This window comes from Oncorhynchus masou, chromosome 5 (genome assembly GCF_036934945.1).
Source record: "Oncorhynchus masou masou isolate Uvic2021 chromosome 5, UVic_Omas_1.1, whole genome shotgun sequence".
Lineage (NCBI taxonomy): Eukaryota > Metazoa > Chordata > Actinopteri > Salmoniformes > Salmonidae > Oncorhynchus > Oncorhynchus masou.
This window is the reverse complement of record NC_088216.1, coordinates 7,642,816-7,660,820: the sequence shown is the minus strand read 5'-3', so window position 1 is coordinate 7,660,820 and position 18,005 is coordinate 7,642,816. Positions and strand designations below refer to the sequence as shown.

The 18,005-nt window shown below is 43.0% G+C and overlaps 2 protein-coding genes, 1 long non-coding RNA gene and 1 pseudogene across 3 annotated transcripts; all 4 read right to left on the bottom strand.

Annotated features, from left to right (window-relative positions):
* LOC135532151 (B-cell receptor CD22-like) overlaps positions 1-16,002 on the bottom strand; it is a 38,136-nt pseudogene extending 22,134 nt beyond the window's left edge.
* LOC135525259 (uncharacterized) lies at positions 1,835-4,139 on the bottom strand. The gene is made up of 5 exons (XM_064952982.1): positions 4,070-4,139; positions 3,688-3,906; positions 3,236-3,568; positions 2,903-3,124; positions 1,835-1,875 (listed from the first exon to the last, which is right to left on the bottom strand). The coding sequence occupies exons 2-5, from the start codon at positions 3,869-3,871 to the stop codon at positions 1,835-1,837; spliced, it is 780 nt and encodes a 259-aa protein (XP_064809054.1). The 5' UTR covers positions 3,872-3,906; positions 4,070-4,139.
* LOC135532215 (uncharacterized) lies at positions 4,175-5,069 on the bottom strand. Its single transcript, XR_010454321.1, has 3 exons — positions 4,934-5,069; positions 4,689-4,766; positions 4,175-4,414 (listed from the first exon to the last, which is right to left on the bottom strand). It is a non-coding gene; the product is annotated as an uncharacterized LOC135532215 (long non-coding RNA).
* Positions 5,940-11,805, bottom strand: LOC135532160 (B-cell receptor CD22-like). The gene is made up of 8 exons (XM_064959782.1): positions 11,634-11,805; positions 10,800-10,971; positions 10,359-10,613; positions 9,476-9,739; positions 9,185-9,281; positions 9,038-9,092; positions 8,688-8,923; positions 5,940-8,118 (listed from the first exon to the last, which is right to left on the bottom strand). Exons 3-8 carry the CDS (start codon positions 10,597-10,599, stop codon positions 8,028-8,030), a joined length of 984 nt encoding a protein of 327 aa, XP_064815854.1. The 5' UTR covers positions 10,600-10,613; positions 10,800-10,971; positions 11,634-11,805; the 3' UTR covers positions 5,940-8,027.
* Positions 16,003-18,005: the final 2,003 nt, after the last annotated feature.

Sequence of the window (18,005 nt, the reverse complement as noted above, 5' to 3'; positions counted from 1 at the left end):
TGTGTCCTCAGTTCTTTCTAGAAATGCTAAACGTTCTCAAATGACAAAGTGAAACCAATACACACAGGTTGTATAGTATTGTTAATTAAAGAAACACTCACACACTGCAGGAGAGCGGAGATCCTCATGGCCTTTTACAGCACAGGAGTAGCTGTCTTTACTGTTAGTGTAGACTGAGTATTTGTACTGGGGGGAGGTGCTCTCATCTAGATGTTGTCCGTTCTTGTACCAGATATAGATGGTGTTGGGGTTACTCAGAGTACAGGTGGTGCTACAGGACAGTGTCTTTGACTCTGAACTCCATTTAGGAGTCACCTCCACCTGAGAACCTGAATTAAAGGAGAGCAAAAAAGAGTATATGGTTCAGTAAATTATTAACATTATGACCCTTCAAAACGTTATAATGTGGTATGTTACCTGTGACAGTCAGAGTTGTTCCAGGAAGCTGTTTCCCCATCTTGCCTCATCAGTTGTAAATCTGAACTTGTACTGAGTTGAGTCACTCTCTCTCAGGTCTGTGATTCTCAGGGTGGAGTCCTTCTCTGTTTGTCGATGGTATTCCACACGATCTGCATACTCTGGGTTCAGGCTGAGGTCTTTAGTTCTACACCAGACTCCCATTTGTTGAACCAGGACACTTCTGTGACGTTATGCCAACTGGGATGTGTGTAAAAGCAGGATATGTCCACTGTTGACCCTTTCAAAGCACAGATACTCTGATGGGTGTAAGTCACATTCATACAGCTCTCACCCACAACACCTGAAACAAAATGTAGCTGATCAATTCCTGAAACCATAATGAGACTCAATGTTATAGATGTATTGGACAGGTTCATTTTGAATAATAAACAATATATATATTGACATAGATCTATAAAACTGTTTATCATTCCAATATATCGAGTTAGGAATATTGACAGAGAAAGTAAAACCATTCTTATTTGTTCCAAATGATACCACATAAAATACTAGTTTCATTCATACTCACACACTGCAGGAGAGTGGAGATCCTCATGGCCTTTTACAGCACAGGAGTAACTGTCTTCATAGTTGCTGGAGACTGAGTCTTTGTACTGGGGGGAGGTGCTCTCATCTAGATGTTGTCCGTTCTTGTACCAGATGTAGGTGGGGTTGTCAGTCAGAGTACAGGTGGTGATACAGGTCAGTGTCTTCTGTCCCTCTGCAGCAGGAGTCACCTTCACCTGCAGACCTGAAACAATATGTATAAAACCACATACACCTCTGTGTCAACAGGATGGTCAATTTATTCATCCTGTAATTCATTATGGTTTACAGTTGTATCATACAGTGTAGTATTACCTGTGACAGACAGAATTGTTCCTGGGAAACTATGACCCCATTCAATGTTGTTTGTTTTAAAAGTGAAGCGATACTCAGCTGAGTCCCCCTCTCTCAGATCTGTGATTCTCAGGGTGAAGGGACCTCTGTATGTTCCAGTATACTCCACACGACCTGCATACCCTGGGTCAGTGGTTAGGTCTTCAGGGGTCGACTTATCACTTCTAAACCAGAATGATGATGTGGTGGAATAATAACCAACATAAGTACAGGATATGTCCACTGTTGACCCCTTCAAGACACAGATTCTCCTCTTGGTGTAAGTCACTCTGTTGCATCTCTGACCCTGAACACCTGAAACACAGTGACATAACAAGAGGTCAACAGATTGTATTCTCAGTTCTATCTAGAAATGCTAACAGTTGTCATATTATAAAATGAAACCAACACAGATATACATTGTATACAGTTTTACAGTGATGTATTAGGGACCTATTTAGTTTTTGTTTTGGGGAGGATTGTGTGTTTTTTACATTCAGCCCAGGATTTCCACCGGCTTCTTCACCTGCGGATCATCTGAGAACAGCCACCCAGACAGCTGATGAAACTGAGGAGTAATTCTGTCTGTCATAAAGCCCTTTGTTGGGAAAACCTCAGTCTGATTGGCTGGGCCTGGTTCCCCAGTGGGTGGGCCTATGCCCTCCCAAGCCCACCCATGGTTGTGACCCTGCCCAGTCATGTGAAATCCATAGATTAGGACCTAATGAATATACAGTATTTCAACTGACTGATTTCCTTATATGAACTGTAACTCAGTAAACTGGTTGAAATTGTTGCATGTTGCGTTTATATTTTTGTTCAGCATAATTATATATGTATTTATGTAAAACATAGGGACCACAATGAAAATAAGTCACCAACTTTATTGTGCAATCCTGTTCACTTAAAATAATATTGTTTATATATGTATTATTTTAATTGACAAATAAAATCGATCAGTCAATCAATCCAAACTGAGCAGCAGCCATTTGATGAACGGAAAGAGACATTGGTTACAAAAGACCAAAAGGTTGAATGACATTCAGAGATTGTCAAGCCTTCAATACTGGGTAAGACTACAAGGTAGGGAGGGATGTATTCTCTGTTTGTCCAGATTTACATTGTCTATTTATTGTGGTGTTGAAAACACAAACCATGACATTGAAGTGCCCAAAGTCAGTATGCTTTGTGTATTGGTTGTGTGCTGCATTGGCACAGAAACCTGTTGGTGGAAAATGTGTTGCATATATTCTGTATATGATCGCAGTGTAATAGAACAGGCAGGGTGAGCTTGTCTGTGGTGGTCGGGAACCCTCAAACTTCTGGCCCGTAGCCCTGCGTGGCATCGATCAGTCGGAATTCACGTTTATCAATGCAGGTCGCTGCAGTTATTCTTATTTGTGGTCGTAAACATTAGTTTGAGTTAATTCTATGAGGGGGAGGGAGTTCAATTTATTTTACAGTACAAGGGGAGGGTCATGTTAAAATATTTTAAACTTTGAAGACCAGTCCTGTCCCGTCCCACAGTAAATTTCAATCTGTCCCTTAATAAATAAACACTCACACACTGCAGGAGAGTGGAGATCCTCATGACCTTTTACAGCACAGGAGTAACTGTCTTCATAGTTACTGGAGACTGGGTCTCTGTACTGGGGGGAGGTGCTCTCATCTAGATGTTGTCCGTTCTTGTACCAGATGTAGGTGGGGTTGTCAGTCAGAGTACAGGTGGTGATACAGGTCAGTGTCTTCTGTCCCTCTGCAGCAGGAGTCCCCTTCACCTGCAGGTCTAAAACAAAATGTATAAAACCACATACACCTCTGTGTCAACAGGATGGTTAATTTATTTTCTCCTGTAATTCATTATGATTTACAGTTGTAAAATACAGGGTAGTATTACCTGTGACAGTCAGAGTTGTTCCTGGGAAACTATGACCCCATTCAATGTTGTCTGTTTTAAAAGTGAAGCGATACTCAGCTGAGTCCTCCTCTCTCAGATCTGTGATTCTCAGGGTGAAGGGACCTCTGTATGTTCCAGTGTACTCCACACGACCTGCATACCCTGGGTCTCTGGTTAGGTCTTCAGGGGTCGACTTATCACTTCTAAACCAGAATGATGATTTGGTGTAATAATAACCAACATAAGTACAGGATATGTCCACTGTTGACCCCTTCAAGACACAGATTCTCCTCTTGGTGTAAGTCACTCTGTTGCAGCTCTGACCCTGAACACCTGAAACACAGTGACATAACAAGAGGTCAATTGGATTGTGTTCTAACTTCTTTCTAGAAATGCACAAAGTTCTCAAGTTCTCATAGTGAAACAGTATAATTTATTAAATGAACACTCACACACTGCAGGAGAGTGGAGATCCTCATGGCCTTTTACAGCACAGGAGTAACTGTCTTCATAGTTACTGGAGACTGAGTCTTTGTACTGGGGGGAGGTGCTCTCATCTAGATATTGTCCGTTCTTGTACCAGATGTAGGTGGGGTTGTCAGTCAGAGTACAGGTGGTGATACAGGTCAATGTCATATCCTGATGTCCACCAGTCACCTTCACCTGAAGACCTGGAGAAAAAACAATATCACTGTAAATCCCTTTATCACTGACGTATCCCTCTAATACAAAGATGGAGGAAATCCTATGTTATACAGACATAAACACAAACCAAGACATTTATCCTGAACTAAATGGAATTCAACAGTTGAACTATATTGAATGTAACTGTACCTGTGACAGACAGAGAGACTCCAGGACTTCCAGAATATTTCCCTCCTTCCTGATCCGTTAGAAATCTGAACTTGTATTGAGCTGAGTCTATTCTCTCAGGTCTGTGATTCTCAGGGTACAGTCTTTCTTCTTATCTCCATGATACTCCAGATGACCTGAATACTCTGGGTCCTGACCTATATCTTCAGGTTCATATACCAGCCTCCATTTTAGTGAACCAGAGTGTTGTTGTGACTTTACCTCTGGGATATGTATAAGAGCAGGTCAGCTCCACTGTTGACCCCTTCAAGGTACAGATACTCTGAGTGGTGTAAGTCACACTCCAGCCATCCTGACCCAGTACCACTGAAACACAATTAAACATCATAATGATTATACATTAGAACAAGGTATTTGGCTCACACTAACTTTGTTTATTTGTCCACACTTTGTTGCCGTATTGGAAACCACAGATAATCATCACTGAGTGAATGGAAACCACAGAAAGGACCTATTTAAAGTGAAGTGGAAATGACAACTATTCAGAAACAAGAATGTAATAAAATGTCTGTGTCACTTGACCAACATAATAACATTACTAAAACATTATGAATGAGACCATACCTGCTACAGACCACACCTGCTACAGACCAGAGAAAGACCCCCAACACACTTCCTGCTGTTCTCAAGGACATTGTTGCATCTCCCACCCTGCAGTCTTAGAAACATAAACAACAACTCACTCTATAGCTGGTGAATAACTCCACCTGATCCATTAAAACAGTCCAGGTTCCATATTCACAAAGTGTCAAAAATGTAAGTAAAAGTAAAATGATACAGTACATATATATATATATATCTAATGATCTTGTCAACCGTACTTACAGAGTGAAGGGGGGAGGTCTTGTACAGTGAGTCAATTTACTGTCGTAGCTGTGCAGAGAAACAAGAAGTGTGATTTTAGTGACTGACACATTGTGAAATTAGCCTGGTCAGGCATTTAAGACAATCACATGCATCAACAGCATGTCAGAAAGGGATGTACTGGATGTACTGATAAAGACTGCACAGCTATTTACATTTCTTCATTTGAGGAGTGGGCCTACATTTTTTAATGGGGCAAAATGCAGCCCATTTTCAACATAGTCTTTTCTTTAAATACAGATCCACAACAAAGTGTTGACTGTTCTATATGGTTTCTTAATGTGTTTCCTCACAAGATGTGACCCATCACTCCTCATCATCTCCATCAAAGTGCTCCTGAAGGTTCCAGTGTTCTAGACTAGAGCTCCCCCTACTGGCATCTCAACATTACTGCAGCCTCCAGTCTCTCTTCATACAGTATGTCCCAATCATGTCCTCATCCACTTGGATCAATAACAAAATATCAAACTGGTAATAAGGTGCTTGAGACTGAGGTCCCGATTCCCAACCCTTTCCTAAGTGTGCAAGTTCACTCTTCCCGTCATGGATTTAAAAGTATGAGACTGGTGTGAACATTGGAGTTTCCATATTTGTTAGCTGAATCCATATCAGTGGAACAGGCGAAGCTGAAATCTTTGCCCTATACACATTCTATGTCTTTGCCAGGGGTCAAGGAATCGGACGAGGGATTCACATTTTCTCAAAATGTATTTTCATCAATGTTGTTTTTTTCTGTGATTGACACTCAACTAGTGAATTCAGACAATCCGATCAGACAATCCGAAACATGCAAATCTACGATGCTCACAAGGTCTACTTCTGGGAAGAAGTGGGCGGAGTCAGGTCTACTTCGGTGAAGAAGTGGGCAGAGTCAGGTCTACTTCGGGGAAGAAGTGGGTGGAGTCAGGTCTACATCGGGGTTGAATAACATTTGAAAATGTAAAAAACTTGATACAGAACAAACCAACAATGTAAAGAACATTTTTAATCAATTTGCAAACCTTTCTAAATACCTGTTTTTGCTTTGTCATTATGGGGTATTGTGTGTAGATTGATGAGGGGAAAAAAATTCTATTCAATTTTAGAATAAGGCTGTAACATAACAAAATGTGGAAAAAGTCAAGGGGTCTGAATACTTTCTGAATGCACTGTATATTACTAGATACTATTATAAACCAGGTAGTTTAGGTCCTGGATGCTGATTGGCTGAATAAGCATTTCATTTCACATACAGTATTTCAGACAATAGAACACTGGTATGACACCAACATATTTGTTTACTTTCTATTTATGTTGGTAACCAGTTTATAATAGCAATAAGGCCCTCGTGCTTGTAGTATATGGTCAATATACCACGGCTAAGGGCTGTATCAAGGCACTCTGCATTGTGCAGAACAACAGTGATTAGCCGTGGTACAGTATATAGGCCAATATACCACAGCTAACGGCTGTATCGAGGAACTCTGCGTTGTGTCGTGCTTAAGAACAGTCCTTAGCCGTGGTACAGTATATAGGCCAATATACCACAGCTAACGGCTGTATCCAGGAACTCTGCGTTGTGTCGTGCTTAAGAACAGTCCTTAGCCGTGGTACAGTATATAGGCCAATATACCACAGCTAACAGCTGTATACAGGAACTCTGCGTTGTGTCGTGCTTAAGAACAGTCCTTAGCCGTGGTACAGTATATAGGCCAATATACCACAGCTAACAGCTGTATACAGGAACTCTGCGTTGTGTCGTGCTTAAGAACAGTCCTTAGCCGTGGTACAGTATATAGGCCAATATACCACACCCCCTCTGACCTTATTGCTTAATTATACCACTTAGTTATTATATACGGGTCCAGATATACAAGGTCTTCTTGGTTCTGGGTTTGTTGTTTTCAGGTCTTGGTTCTGGGTTTGTTGTTTTCAGTTCTTGGTTCTGGGTTTGTTGTGTTCAGGTCTTCTTGGTTCTGGTTTTATTGTTTTCAGTTCTTGGTTCTGGATTTGTGAGGTCTTCTTGGTTCTGGGTTTGTTGTTTTCAGTTATTGGTTCTGGATTTGTCAGGTCTTCTTGGTTCTGGGTTTGTTGTTTTCAGTTCTTGGTTCTGGGTTTGTCAGGTCTTCTTGGTTCTGGGTTTGTTATTTTCAGTTCTTCTTGGTTCTGGGTTTGTTGTTTTCAGTTCTTGGTTCTGGATTTGTTGTGTTCAGTTCTTGGTTCTGGGTTTGTTTTTTTCAGTTCTTGGTTCTGGGTTTGTCAGATCTTCTTGGTTCTGGGTTTGTTTTTTTCAGTTCTTGGTTCTGGGTTTGTTGTGTTCAGTTCTTGGTTCTGGGTTTGTCAGATCTTCTTGGTTCTGGGTTTGTTGTTTTCAGTTCTTGGTTCTGGGTTTGTCAGGTCTTCTTGTTTCTGGGTTTGTTGTTTTCAGTTCTTGGTTCTGGATTTGTTGTGTTCAGTTCTTCTTGGTTCTGGGTTTGTTGTTTTCAGTTCTTCTTGGTTCTGGGTTTGTTGCTTTCAGTTCTTGGTTCTGGTTTGTTGTTTTTAGTTCTTCTTGGTTCTGGGTTTGTTGTTTTCAGTTCTTGGTTCTGGGTTTGTTGTGTTCAGTTCTTGGTTCTGGGTTTGCCAGGTCTTCTTGGTTCTGGGTTTGTTGTTTTCAGTTCTTGGTTCTGGGTTTGTCAGGTCGTCTTGGTTCTGGATTTGTTGTTTTCAGTTCTTGTTTCTGGATTTGTTAGGTCTTCTTGCTTTTGGGTTTTTTGTGTTCAGGTCTTCTTGGTTCTGGGTTTGTTGTTTTCAGTTCTTGTTTCTGGATTTGTCAGGTCTTCTTGCTTTTGGGTTTGTTGTGTTCAGGTCTTCTTGGTTTATTGTTTTCAGTTCTTGGTTCTGGATTTGTCAGGTCTTCTTGGTTCTGGGTTTGTTGTTTTCAGTTATTGGTTCTGGATTTGTCAGGTCTTCTTGGTTCTGGATTTGTTGTTTTCAGTTCTTGGTTCTGGGTGTGTTGTTTTCAGTTCTTGGTTCTGGGTTGGTCAGGTCTTCTTGGTTCTGGGTTTGTTATTTTCAGGTCTTCTTGGTTCTGGGTTTATTGTGTTAAGGACTTCTTGGTTCTGGGTTTGTTGACTGTACTGTAGAGAACAGAGGGATCCTCCTCAGCTGCTTGTACCACCGTGGACCTGAAGAAATAAACATTAAACTGAATGTGAGTCCCAAATGGCACCCTACTCCATTTTTGCATGCACTCCTTTAGACCAGTAGTGAACTAAATAGGGAATAGGGTGCCATTTGGAATGCAAGCAGAGCAGTTACTCAAAACCATCATCACATCACATCCCTCCTTCATTATAGACATATCATAGTAACTGTCTTGAGATGTAAATAGTTGAGTTTGTAGTTTCAGGAAATGCCATTTGGCCTGAAGAATGGCCCTGGAACCTTTTAGACATTAAAACTGCAACTTTTCAAAATGTTCACTGTCACACCATAGTATGCCCCTAGAGTTCACTATAGAGTTCAATGAAATGTCACTTGACATGAAGATTTCTCCTTCAACCCTCAGATAGTGATGGAGTTATCAGGGAGCAATGAGGGGTCACTAGGGGTCAACTGTTTTGCTTATTTTAATGAAATCATTGTCCTCTCCTCCAATAAGCAGCAGCATATGAATTGTCTTGATGCTGTCTGTGTGGTCACATGTTCTACATAGTATAGACTCTATATTGTTGTAACGGCAGAATATGCTCACCAGGTGGCAGCACTTGGGAGGTTGAAATTCACAGCAGCGTACTGGACATCCTCATCCTCTTTCTGGGGTTGAAGCAGCTGGACGGTGGAGTACAGAGGCACTTCCTGGTTTTTGGAGTGAGAGAAGTGGACGCTGGCGAAGTGAATGTCATCTTGGTCGACGGTGGCCGCTGTCTGTGCTGCAGTAGGGGTGAAGGCCATGCCTGAGATGTTGTCATACACTGGACTAGAGTCTCCCTGATGGAGAGAGAGAACAGACAACATAAATAGACCTGGGGACAGACAGCATGAAGTGTGGAAATGTCCCACAAAGCAAAAAAGACAATCCTACATCTGTTTCAACAGACTCACCTGTCCATTGCCTGCTGTGTGTCTTGTGTCAGAGGTGGTTTTGGAGACCTTCTTCCTGTTTTGTAAATGAATGAGTGAATGAATATATAAATAAAGCAATGAAGATAATAAAGTGAAATAATCTTTAAAATATGCATTTTCACTCACTTGAACCATATGAGTCCAGAGAGACATGAAGCCAGTATGACAACCAGAACAACCACTATGATTCCTAAGGCTGCAGTTATAACTGAGGTCTGTTTCCCTAAAAGATAATATAGATGATATGAGTACAGGTTATTATGAAGTGAAAATGAATATACAGCAAAACAGGACATTAATGCAATACTTGTATATAGAAGCCCATGTATAGTTATAAACCAAAGTGGAATGAGGCAAACTAGAAGAAGATACCTTGAAACATAATTTTGTATTGAAGTATTGAAGATGTAACTTTACCTGCTACAATGATCATCAGAGCTGTAGAGTTCATAGATCCTCTTCCATTCTGGGCCTCACAGTAATATTCTCCTCTGTCCTCAGAGATGATGTCAGTGATGCTGTAACTCTGTCCTGATGCTTTTGGTGAGGTTACGTTCTTCTTGTACCAGGTGTATTTGTCCACAGGTGGGTTGGCATCACTGCTGCAGGTCAGAGTCACTGAACTGCCCTCCACTAATTCACCAGAGGGGCTGACTGACACTGAGGTGTTCCATGGACCATCTGGTGTAAAATAAATTGTATTTATTTATAGCAACATTTGTGTTTAGTTGAAATAATTTATAAATTATAATAAATTATTAATTCAGAGCAAAAGAAAATGTGAAACAGAATCACAATAAATAATGATGACATTGTGGTAATGCACATTGAGGGAAATGGATGAGTCACGATCGTGTGGAGAGACGGACCAAGGCGCAGCATGAGTGGAGTTCTACATCTTTATTTTTAGTGAAACTTAAAATAAACCAAGAAACTAACAACGACGACAGTACTGAGGTGCAACATGAACTCACTCAAAAACAACATCCCACAAAGCAGGTGGGATAAAGGGCTTCCTAAATATGATCCCCAATTAGAGGCAACGATGACCAGCTGCCTCTAATTGGGAACCACACAAACCAGCCACATAGAAAATAAATGACTAGAACTCCCCCCTAGTCACGCTCTGACCCAAACACCATAGAGAACCGAGGGCTCTCTATGGTCAGGGAGTGACAGGATGTTACACACTAAAATGTGTATTGATAGATATATTTATGTGTAAAACATGCTATTCTAAATTCAAGTATCAACATTGTCAGTATATCAAACTGGACATTAAAATCCCCAATGTACTTACATGTGACAGTGAGAGTTTCTTCATCAGAGGGGAGATCCTCATGTCCTTCTACAGAACAGGAGTATCTGCCTGTATCCTCACTGCTGACTGAGAACAGGATATAGACAGGAGAGGAGGTGTTGCTGTTTGGTAGAGACTGTCCATTCTTATACCAACTGTAGGCTGTGATGGGGTCCAGTGTACAGTTGGTTCTACATCTCAGTGTGACTCTCTCCCCCTCTGACACAGATGTAGGATCCATCTCCAACACAACATCTGGAGTAAAAGGAACCACATCATTATTCTCCTCCTATATATGTCCTCTTATGTGAAATATTATATATATTTTTCCCTATTACATAACACTGCAGTATCTGCATGACTGCCCTTAAATGGGTACAGGGTGGGTACAGGGTACAGTCACTCTCCTTATCCCCAAGGTACTCTATATGACCCTCATACCTTGGCACTGAGCTCAGATCTTCAGCCTCCATACCAGACCATTTAGTAAACCAGAAAGCTTGTTTGATCTCATGATAACTGGGATATGTGTAAGAGCAGGATATGTTCACTGTTGACCCCTTCAAGGCACAGATCTTCTGATGGGTGTAAGTCACACTCCAACACTTCTTATCTGAAATACAAGATCTACTGTATACATTTATGCTGTTACGTTCCCCAGCAAGAAAACCTCAAATTTAACCAAAACAAAAGTGGGAATTAATAAAAGAGTCACTGACAAAGACAAAAATGAGACCAGTGGGCTCTGAAAGACACTCATGGGGGAGTCCATTGAAAATGTACTATCAACAACAACTAGAACAAAAAGACATGAGCTTCCACAACATTTACCCAAGAAGAGGCAAACAAAATAAAACCCCACAGTTGTAACACATTCTGACTAACGAGTGACACCAATCAGGGCACCTCACCTCCAAGTATCAATGAAAACAACAACACAACAATGTTTAAATCATATGCTGCGAAAGTAACCAGGAAGTGACTATCAGCTTTGTCGTTTTTAAACTTAGTAGTTATTTCTCATGGGTCTTCAGTGCTCAAAAAAGTAGTGCAATGTTGTACAAGCACAACAACATAATGAAAGATATTTGGTAGAAGTAAATTCATCCATTGAATGCATTTTCATGAATTTGATTATATATCTTGAAGCCCATTCAACACTGCGTGGCAAAGCATACAGAACTAAAGCAGAAGTGGACATCACATTCACAGCAAATTCAATAATGATCGTCTGACGACCTGAAACAAATGTTGTATGTAAAAGTCCACACTTACACACTGCAGGAGAGAGGAGATCCTCATGGCCTTTTACAGCACAGGAGTAACTGTCTGCATCACTAAAGGAGTCTGAGTCCAGGCTGGAAGTGTCCTCCTTTACTTTGTGTCTGTTCTTGTACCAGATGTAGGTGGGGTTGTCAGGCAGAGTACAGGTGGTGATACAGGTCAGTGTCCTCTTCCCTTCCTCTGTGGCAGGAGTCACCTTCACCTTCAAATCAAAATCAAATCAAATCAAATTTATTTGTCACATATACATGGTTAGCAGATGTTAATGCGAGTGTAGCGAAATGCTTGTGCTTCTAGTTCCGACAATGCAGTAATAACCAACAAGTAATCTAACTAACAATTCCTAAACTACTGTCTTATACACAGTGTAAGGGGATAAAGAATATGTACATAAGGATATATGAATGAGTGATGGTACAGAGCAGCATAGGCAAGATACAGTAGATGGTATCGAGTACAGTATATACATATGAGATGAGTATGTAAACAAAGTGGCATAGTTAAAGTGGCTAGTGATAAATGTATTACATAAGGATGCAGTCGATGATATAGAGTACAGTATATACGTATGCATATGAGATGAATAATGTAGGGTAAGTAACATTATATAAGGTAGCATTGTTTAAAGTGGCTAGTGATATATTTACATCATTTCCCATCAATTCCCATTATTAAAGTGGCTGGAGTTGAGTCAGTGTCAGTGTGTTGGCAGCAGCCACTCAATGTTAGTGGTGGCTGTTTAACAGTCTGATGGCCTTGAGATAGAAGCTGTTTTTCAGTCTCTCGGTCCCAGCTTTGATGCACCTGTACTGACCTCGCCTTCTGGATGATAGCGGGGTGAACAGGCAGTGGCTCGGGTGGTTGATGTCCTTGATGATCTTTATGGCCTTCCTGTAACATCGGGTGGTGTAGATGTCCTGGAGGGCAGGTAGTTTGCCCCCGGTGATGCGTTGTGCAGACCTCACTACCCTCTGGAGAGCCTTACGGTTGAGGGCGGAGCAGTTGCCGTACCAGGCGGTGATACAGCCCGCCAGGATGCTCTCGATTGTGCATCTGTAGAAGTTTGTGAGTGCTTTTGGTGACAAGCCGAATTTCTTCAGCCTCCTGAGGTTGAAGAGGCGCTGCTGCGCCTTCTTCACGATGCTGTCTGTGTGAGTGGACCAATTCAGTTTGTCTGTGATGTGTATGCCGAGGAACTTAAAACTTGCTACTCTCTCCACTACTGTTCCATCGATGTGGATAGGGGGTGTTCCCTCTGCTGTTTCCTGAAGTCCACAATCATCTCCTTAGTTTTGTTGACGTTGAGTGTGAGGTTATTTTCCTGACACCACACTCCGAGGGCCCTCACCTCCTCCCTGTAGGCCGTCTCGTCGTTGTTGGTAATCAAGCCTACCACTGTTGTGTCGTCCGCAAACTTGATGATTGAGTTGGAGGCGTGCGTGGTCACGCAGTCGTGGGTGAACAGGGAGTACAGGAGAGGGCTCAGAACGCACCCTTGTGGGGCCCCAGTGTTGAGGATCAGCGGGGAGGAGATGTTGTTACCTACCCTCACCACCTGGGGGCGGCCCGTCAGGAAGTCCAGTACCCAGTTGCACAGGGCGGGGTCGAGACCCAGGGTCTCGAGCTTGATGACGAGCTTGGAGGGTACTATGGTGTTGAATGCCGAGCTGTAGTCGATGAACAGCATTCTCACATAGGTATTCCTCTTGTCCAGATGGGTTAGGGCAGTGTGCAGTGTGGTTGAGATTGCATCGTCTGTGGACCTATTTGAGCGGTAAGCAAATTGGAGTGGGTCTAGGGTGTCAGGTAGGGTGGAGGTGATATGGTCCTTGACTAGTCTCTCAAAGCACTTCATGATGACGGAAGTGAGTGCTACGGGGCGATAGTCGTTTAGCTCAGTTACCTTAGCTTTCTTGGGAACAGGAACAATGGTGGCCCTCTTGAAGCATGTGGGAACAGCAGACTAGTATAGGGATTGATTGAATATGTCCGTAAACACACCAGCCAGCTGGTCTGCGCATGCTCTGAGGGCGCGGCTGGGGATGCCGTCTGGACCTGCAGCCTTGCGAGGGTTAACACGTTTAAATGTTTTAACCACCTCGGCTGCAGTGAAGGAGAGACCGCATGTTTCAGTTGCAGGCAGTGTCAGTGGCACTGTATTGTCTTCAAAGAGGGCAAAAAAGTTATTTAGTCTGCCTGGGAGCAAGACATCCTGGTCCGTGACTGGGCTGGATTTCTTCCTGTAGTCCGTGATTGACTGTAGACCCTGCCACATGCCTCTTGTGTCTGAGGTGTTGAATTGGGATTCTACTTTGTCTCTGTACTGACGCTTAGCTTGTTTGATAGCCTTACGGAGGGAATAGCTGCATTGTTTGTATTCAGTCATGTTACCAGACACCTTGCCCTGATTGAAAGCAGTGGTTTGCGCTTTCAGTTTCACGCGAATGCTGCCATTAATCCAAGGTTTCTGGTTAGGGAATGTTTTAATCGTTGCTATGGGAACGACATCTTCAACGCACATTCTAATGAACTCGCACACCGAATCAGCGTATTCGTCAATGTTGTTATTTGACGCAATACGAAACATGTCCCAGTCCACGTGATGGAAGCAGTCTTGGAGTGTGGAGTCAGCTTGGTCGGGTCTGAATACAGAGTACATGACAATAACATCATTAAACCAATAGTGTATTATGGATAAAAACATGTATAATGAAACATCTAATAGAAATGTATGTATTAACATGATCCTGTATGTATTAACATGATCCAGTGTTACCTGTGACAGTCAGAGTTGTTCCAGGGAAGCTGTGTCCCCATCTTGATGTCTGTGTGTTGAATATGAACTTGTACTCAGCAGAGTCCTCCTCTCTCAGATCTGTGATTCTCAGGGTGGAGCGACCTCTCTCCTTCTCTCCAACATACTCCACACGACCTGCATACTCTGGGTCTGTGATTAGGTCCTCCGGGATCAACTCATCCCTCCAGCTGTCACTCTGTTTGGGACTAAACCAGAGTGATGATTTGACTGTATCATCACCACTTCTATAAGTACAGGATATATCCACTGTTGACCCCTTCAAGACACAGATTGTCCTCTTGGTGTAAGTCACTCTGTTGCAGTCCTGACCCTGGACACCTGCAATATAACGGAATCACATAAGTACATTATACAGTATTTTCAGATATTTTCATAAAAGCCCCATCAAATTATACAGTGAGACCAAAAGGACGTAGTACAAACATTCTGTATACTTGCTGTATTAGATCCATATTAGATTCACACTCACACACTGCAGGAGAGAGGAGATCCTCATGGCCTTTTACAGCACAGGAGTAACTGTCTTCATAGTTACTGGAGACTGGGTCTTTGTACTGGGGGGAGGTGCTCTCATCTAGATGTTGTCCGTTCTTGTACCAGATGTAGGTGGGGTTGTCAGTCAGAGTACAGGTGGTGCTACAGGTCAGTGTCTTATCCTGATGTCCACCAGTCACCTTCACCTGAAGACCTGGAGAAAAAACAATATCACTGTAAATCCCTTTATCACTGACTTATCACTCTAATACAAAGATGGAGGAAATCCTATGTTATACAGACATAAACACAAACCAAGACATTTCTCCTGAACTAAATGGAATTCAACAGTTGAACTATATTGAATGTAACTGTACCTGTGACAGACAGAGTGACTCCAGGATCACCAGTATATCTCCATGTTCCAGTCTGATCTGTAAATCTGAATTTGTACGTAGCTGAGTCACTCTCTCTCAGGTCTGTGATTGTCTGGGTGTGACCATTCTCTTCATCCTCACGGTATGTCACACGTCCTTTGTAGTCTGGGTCATCACTCAGACTTACAGGACCAACAGCATCATATTTGTTGAACCAGTAGGTTGTTGTGACTGTACCACTGGGATATGTGTAAGAGCAGAACAGATCCACTGATGACCCCTTCAAGGTACAGATACTCTGAGTGGTGTATGTAACACTCCAGATATCCTGACCCAGTACCACTGAAACACAGTCACACAACACAATGGTATCAGAATTAAGCCAAGGCCAATTGTCTCACACTGAAAGTAGGGTTTGTTCACATGTTGTTGCTGTAGTTGCTGAGTGTGAATGGAAACTGTAGAAAAGCATCACTCAATGAGGTGTGAAAGATAACTATTTAAAGTGAAGTGGCGATGCCTAACAGAACACACCAGAATAACATTATGATTCTTATCCTTTTAGAAATGTCTGTAGATTGATAAACAGAGCAACTAAAAGATAAGAATGAGACCATACCTGCTACAGACCAGAGAAAGACCACCAGCACACTTCCTGCTGTTCTCAAGGACATTGTTGCATCTCCCACCCTGCAGTCTTAGAAACATAAACAACAACTCACTCTATAGCTGGTGAATAACTCCACCTGATACATTGAAGTAGAAACTGTAAATGGGGTACAGGGCCTCAATACTGAAAATGAACCAGGCTCATACTGACTATTTTTCCATGCACACCAATATTCCATTATTATTTGGGATACTCAAGTATTCTGTTTTTGATTTGACGCATATAAACTTCCTATCCCATTTACAATAACCCAAAAAGCTTGTATTCCGGTTATGAGAAACCTGGATAAGATGCCTGGGATATGAGGATTTTAGACAGGATACTGTGGCAGGTAAACCTCTCATCCCATTTACTGTTTTTCGTGGTCTGTGCTGTCAGGCTCAGTTTCTCATATCATGGATGTTGTGTGATGATGTTTTCATCTGATTGTCAAATAAGTCACTTCAAACACTAGGCTACCTTCGCAGTTCGATCCACCATAATTGCAAAAAAAATATTTTGCTGATACTCCATTCTGGACTGGTATAATTGGCTACTTTCACCCCTAATTTAGACAAGTTATCAGGATATGTTAAGACCCAGATGCAGACCGTGTCGAAGCAACAATGTTAATTACAGCAACTGGGGCAAAGGTACAGGACGGCAGGCAGGGTCAGGACAGACAAGGGTCAAATCCAGGAGGATGAGAAAAGAGAGACTGGGGAAAAGCAGGAGCTGAGAACAGACAAACAGAGAACACCGGTATAAATACACAAGAGATAATGGGGAAGAAGGGCAACACCAGGAGGAGGGAGGAGAGAATCACAAAGACAGGTGAAATAGATCAGGGTGTGACACAAGTTTATGCTTGTAATTTACGACATTTGGTAGACCATTTGTTTGTCAACTACAGTGCATTTGTCACGTTCTGACCATGGTTCTTGTGTGTTTTCCTTGTTCTAGTGTTGGTCAGGACGTGAGCTGGGTGGGCATTCTATGTTGTGTGTCTACTTTGTCTATTTCTATGTTTGGTCTGATATGGTTCTCAATCAGAGGCAGGTGTTAGTCATTGTCTCTGATTGGGAAACATATTTAGGTAGCCTGTTTTGTGTTGGGTTTGGTGGGTGGTTGTTTCCTGTGTCAGTGTTTGTGCCACACGGGACTGTTTCGGGTTTTCAAGTTTCTTGTTTTTGTAGTCGTGTTCATGTTGAGTTTTCCTATTAAAACCATGGACAGCTACCACGCTGCGTTTTGGTCCGGCTCTCCTTCGACGGAAGAATCCCGTTACAGAACCACCCACCACAACAGGACCAAGCGGCGTGGTGTCAGGCAGCGGCAGCAGGAGCAGCGCCAAGAGGAATGGACATGGGAGGACGAATTGGACGGTAAAGGATCCTGGATATAGTCAGGAGAATATCGCCGCCCCAAAGAAGAGCTGGAGGCGGAGAATGCGGAGAGGCGCTGGTATGAGGAGGCAGCACGACGACGCGGATGGAAGCCCGAGAGTTAGCCCCAAAAATGTCTTGGGGGGGACACACAGGAAGTGTGGCGAAGCCAGGTAGGAGACCTGCGCCAACTTCCTGTGCTTACCGGAGGGCGTGAGAGACCGGGCAGGCACCGTGTTATGCTATGGAGTGCATGGTTTACGCTGTGGAGTGCACGATGTCTCCAGTGGGTGTGCATAAAACCGGTGCGGTACATACCAGCTCCTCATATCGGCCAGGCTAGAGTGGACATCGAGCCAGGTGACATGAAGCCGGCTCTACGCATCTGGTCTCCAGTGCGTCTCCTTGGGCCAGCGTACATGGCACCAGCCTTACGCATGGTGTCCCCGGTTCGCCTGCACAGCCCAGTGCGGGCTATTCCACCTCGCCGCACTGGCAGGGCGACCGGGAGCATTCAGCCAGGTAAGGTTGGGCAGGCTCGGTGCTCAAGAGCTCCAGTGTGCCTGCAAGGTCCGGTCTATCCAGTACCACCTCCACGCACCAGCCCTCCGTTGGCAGCTCTCCGCACTCGCCCTGAGGTGCCTACAGTGCGCCTTGTCT

Coding starts and splice junctions, on each gene's coding strand:
- LOC135525259 (XM_064952982.1), bottom strand. CDS start 3,871: ATGACATTGACCTGTATCACCACCTGTACTCTGACTGACAACCCCACC. Junction 3,125..3,235: donor AACAACTCTGACTGTCACAG/GTAATACTACCC, acceptor ATTTTGTTTTAG/ACCTGCAGGTGAAGGGGACT. Junction 1,876..2,902: donor TCTCCACTCTCCTGCAGTGT/GTGAGTGTTTAT, acceptor GGCTGTTCTCAG/ATGATCCGCAGGTGAAGAAG.
- LOC135532160 (XM_064959782.1), bottom strand. CDS start 10,599: ATGGATCCTACATCTGTGTCAGAGGGGGAGAGAGTCACACTGAGATGT. Junction 8,924..9,037: donor ACACAGCAGGCAATGGACAG/GTGAGTCTGTTG, acceptor TCTCTCCATCAG/GGAGACTCTAGTCCAGTGTA. Junction 8,119..8,687: donor CTCCCAAGTGCTGCCACCTG/GTGAGCATATTC, acceptor TTATTTCTTCAG/GTCCACGGTGGTACAAGCAG.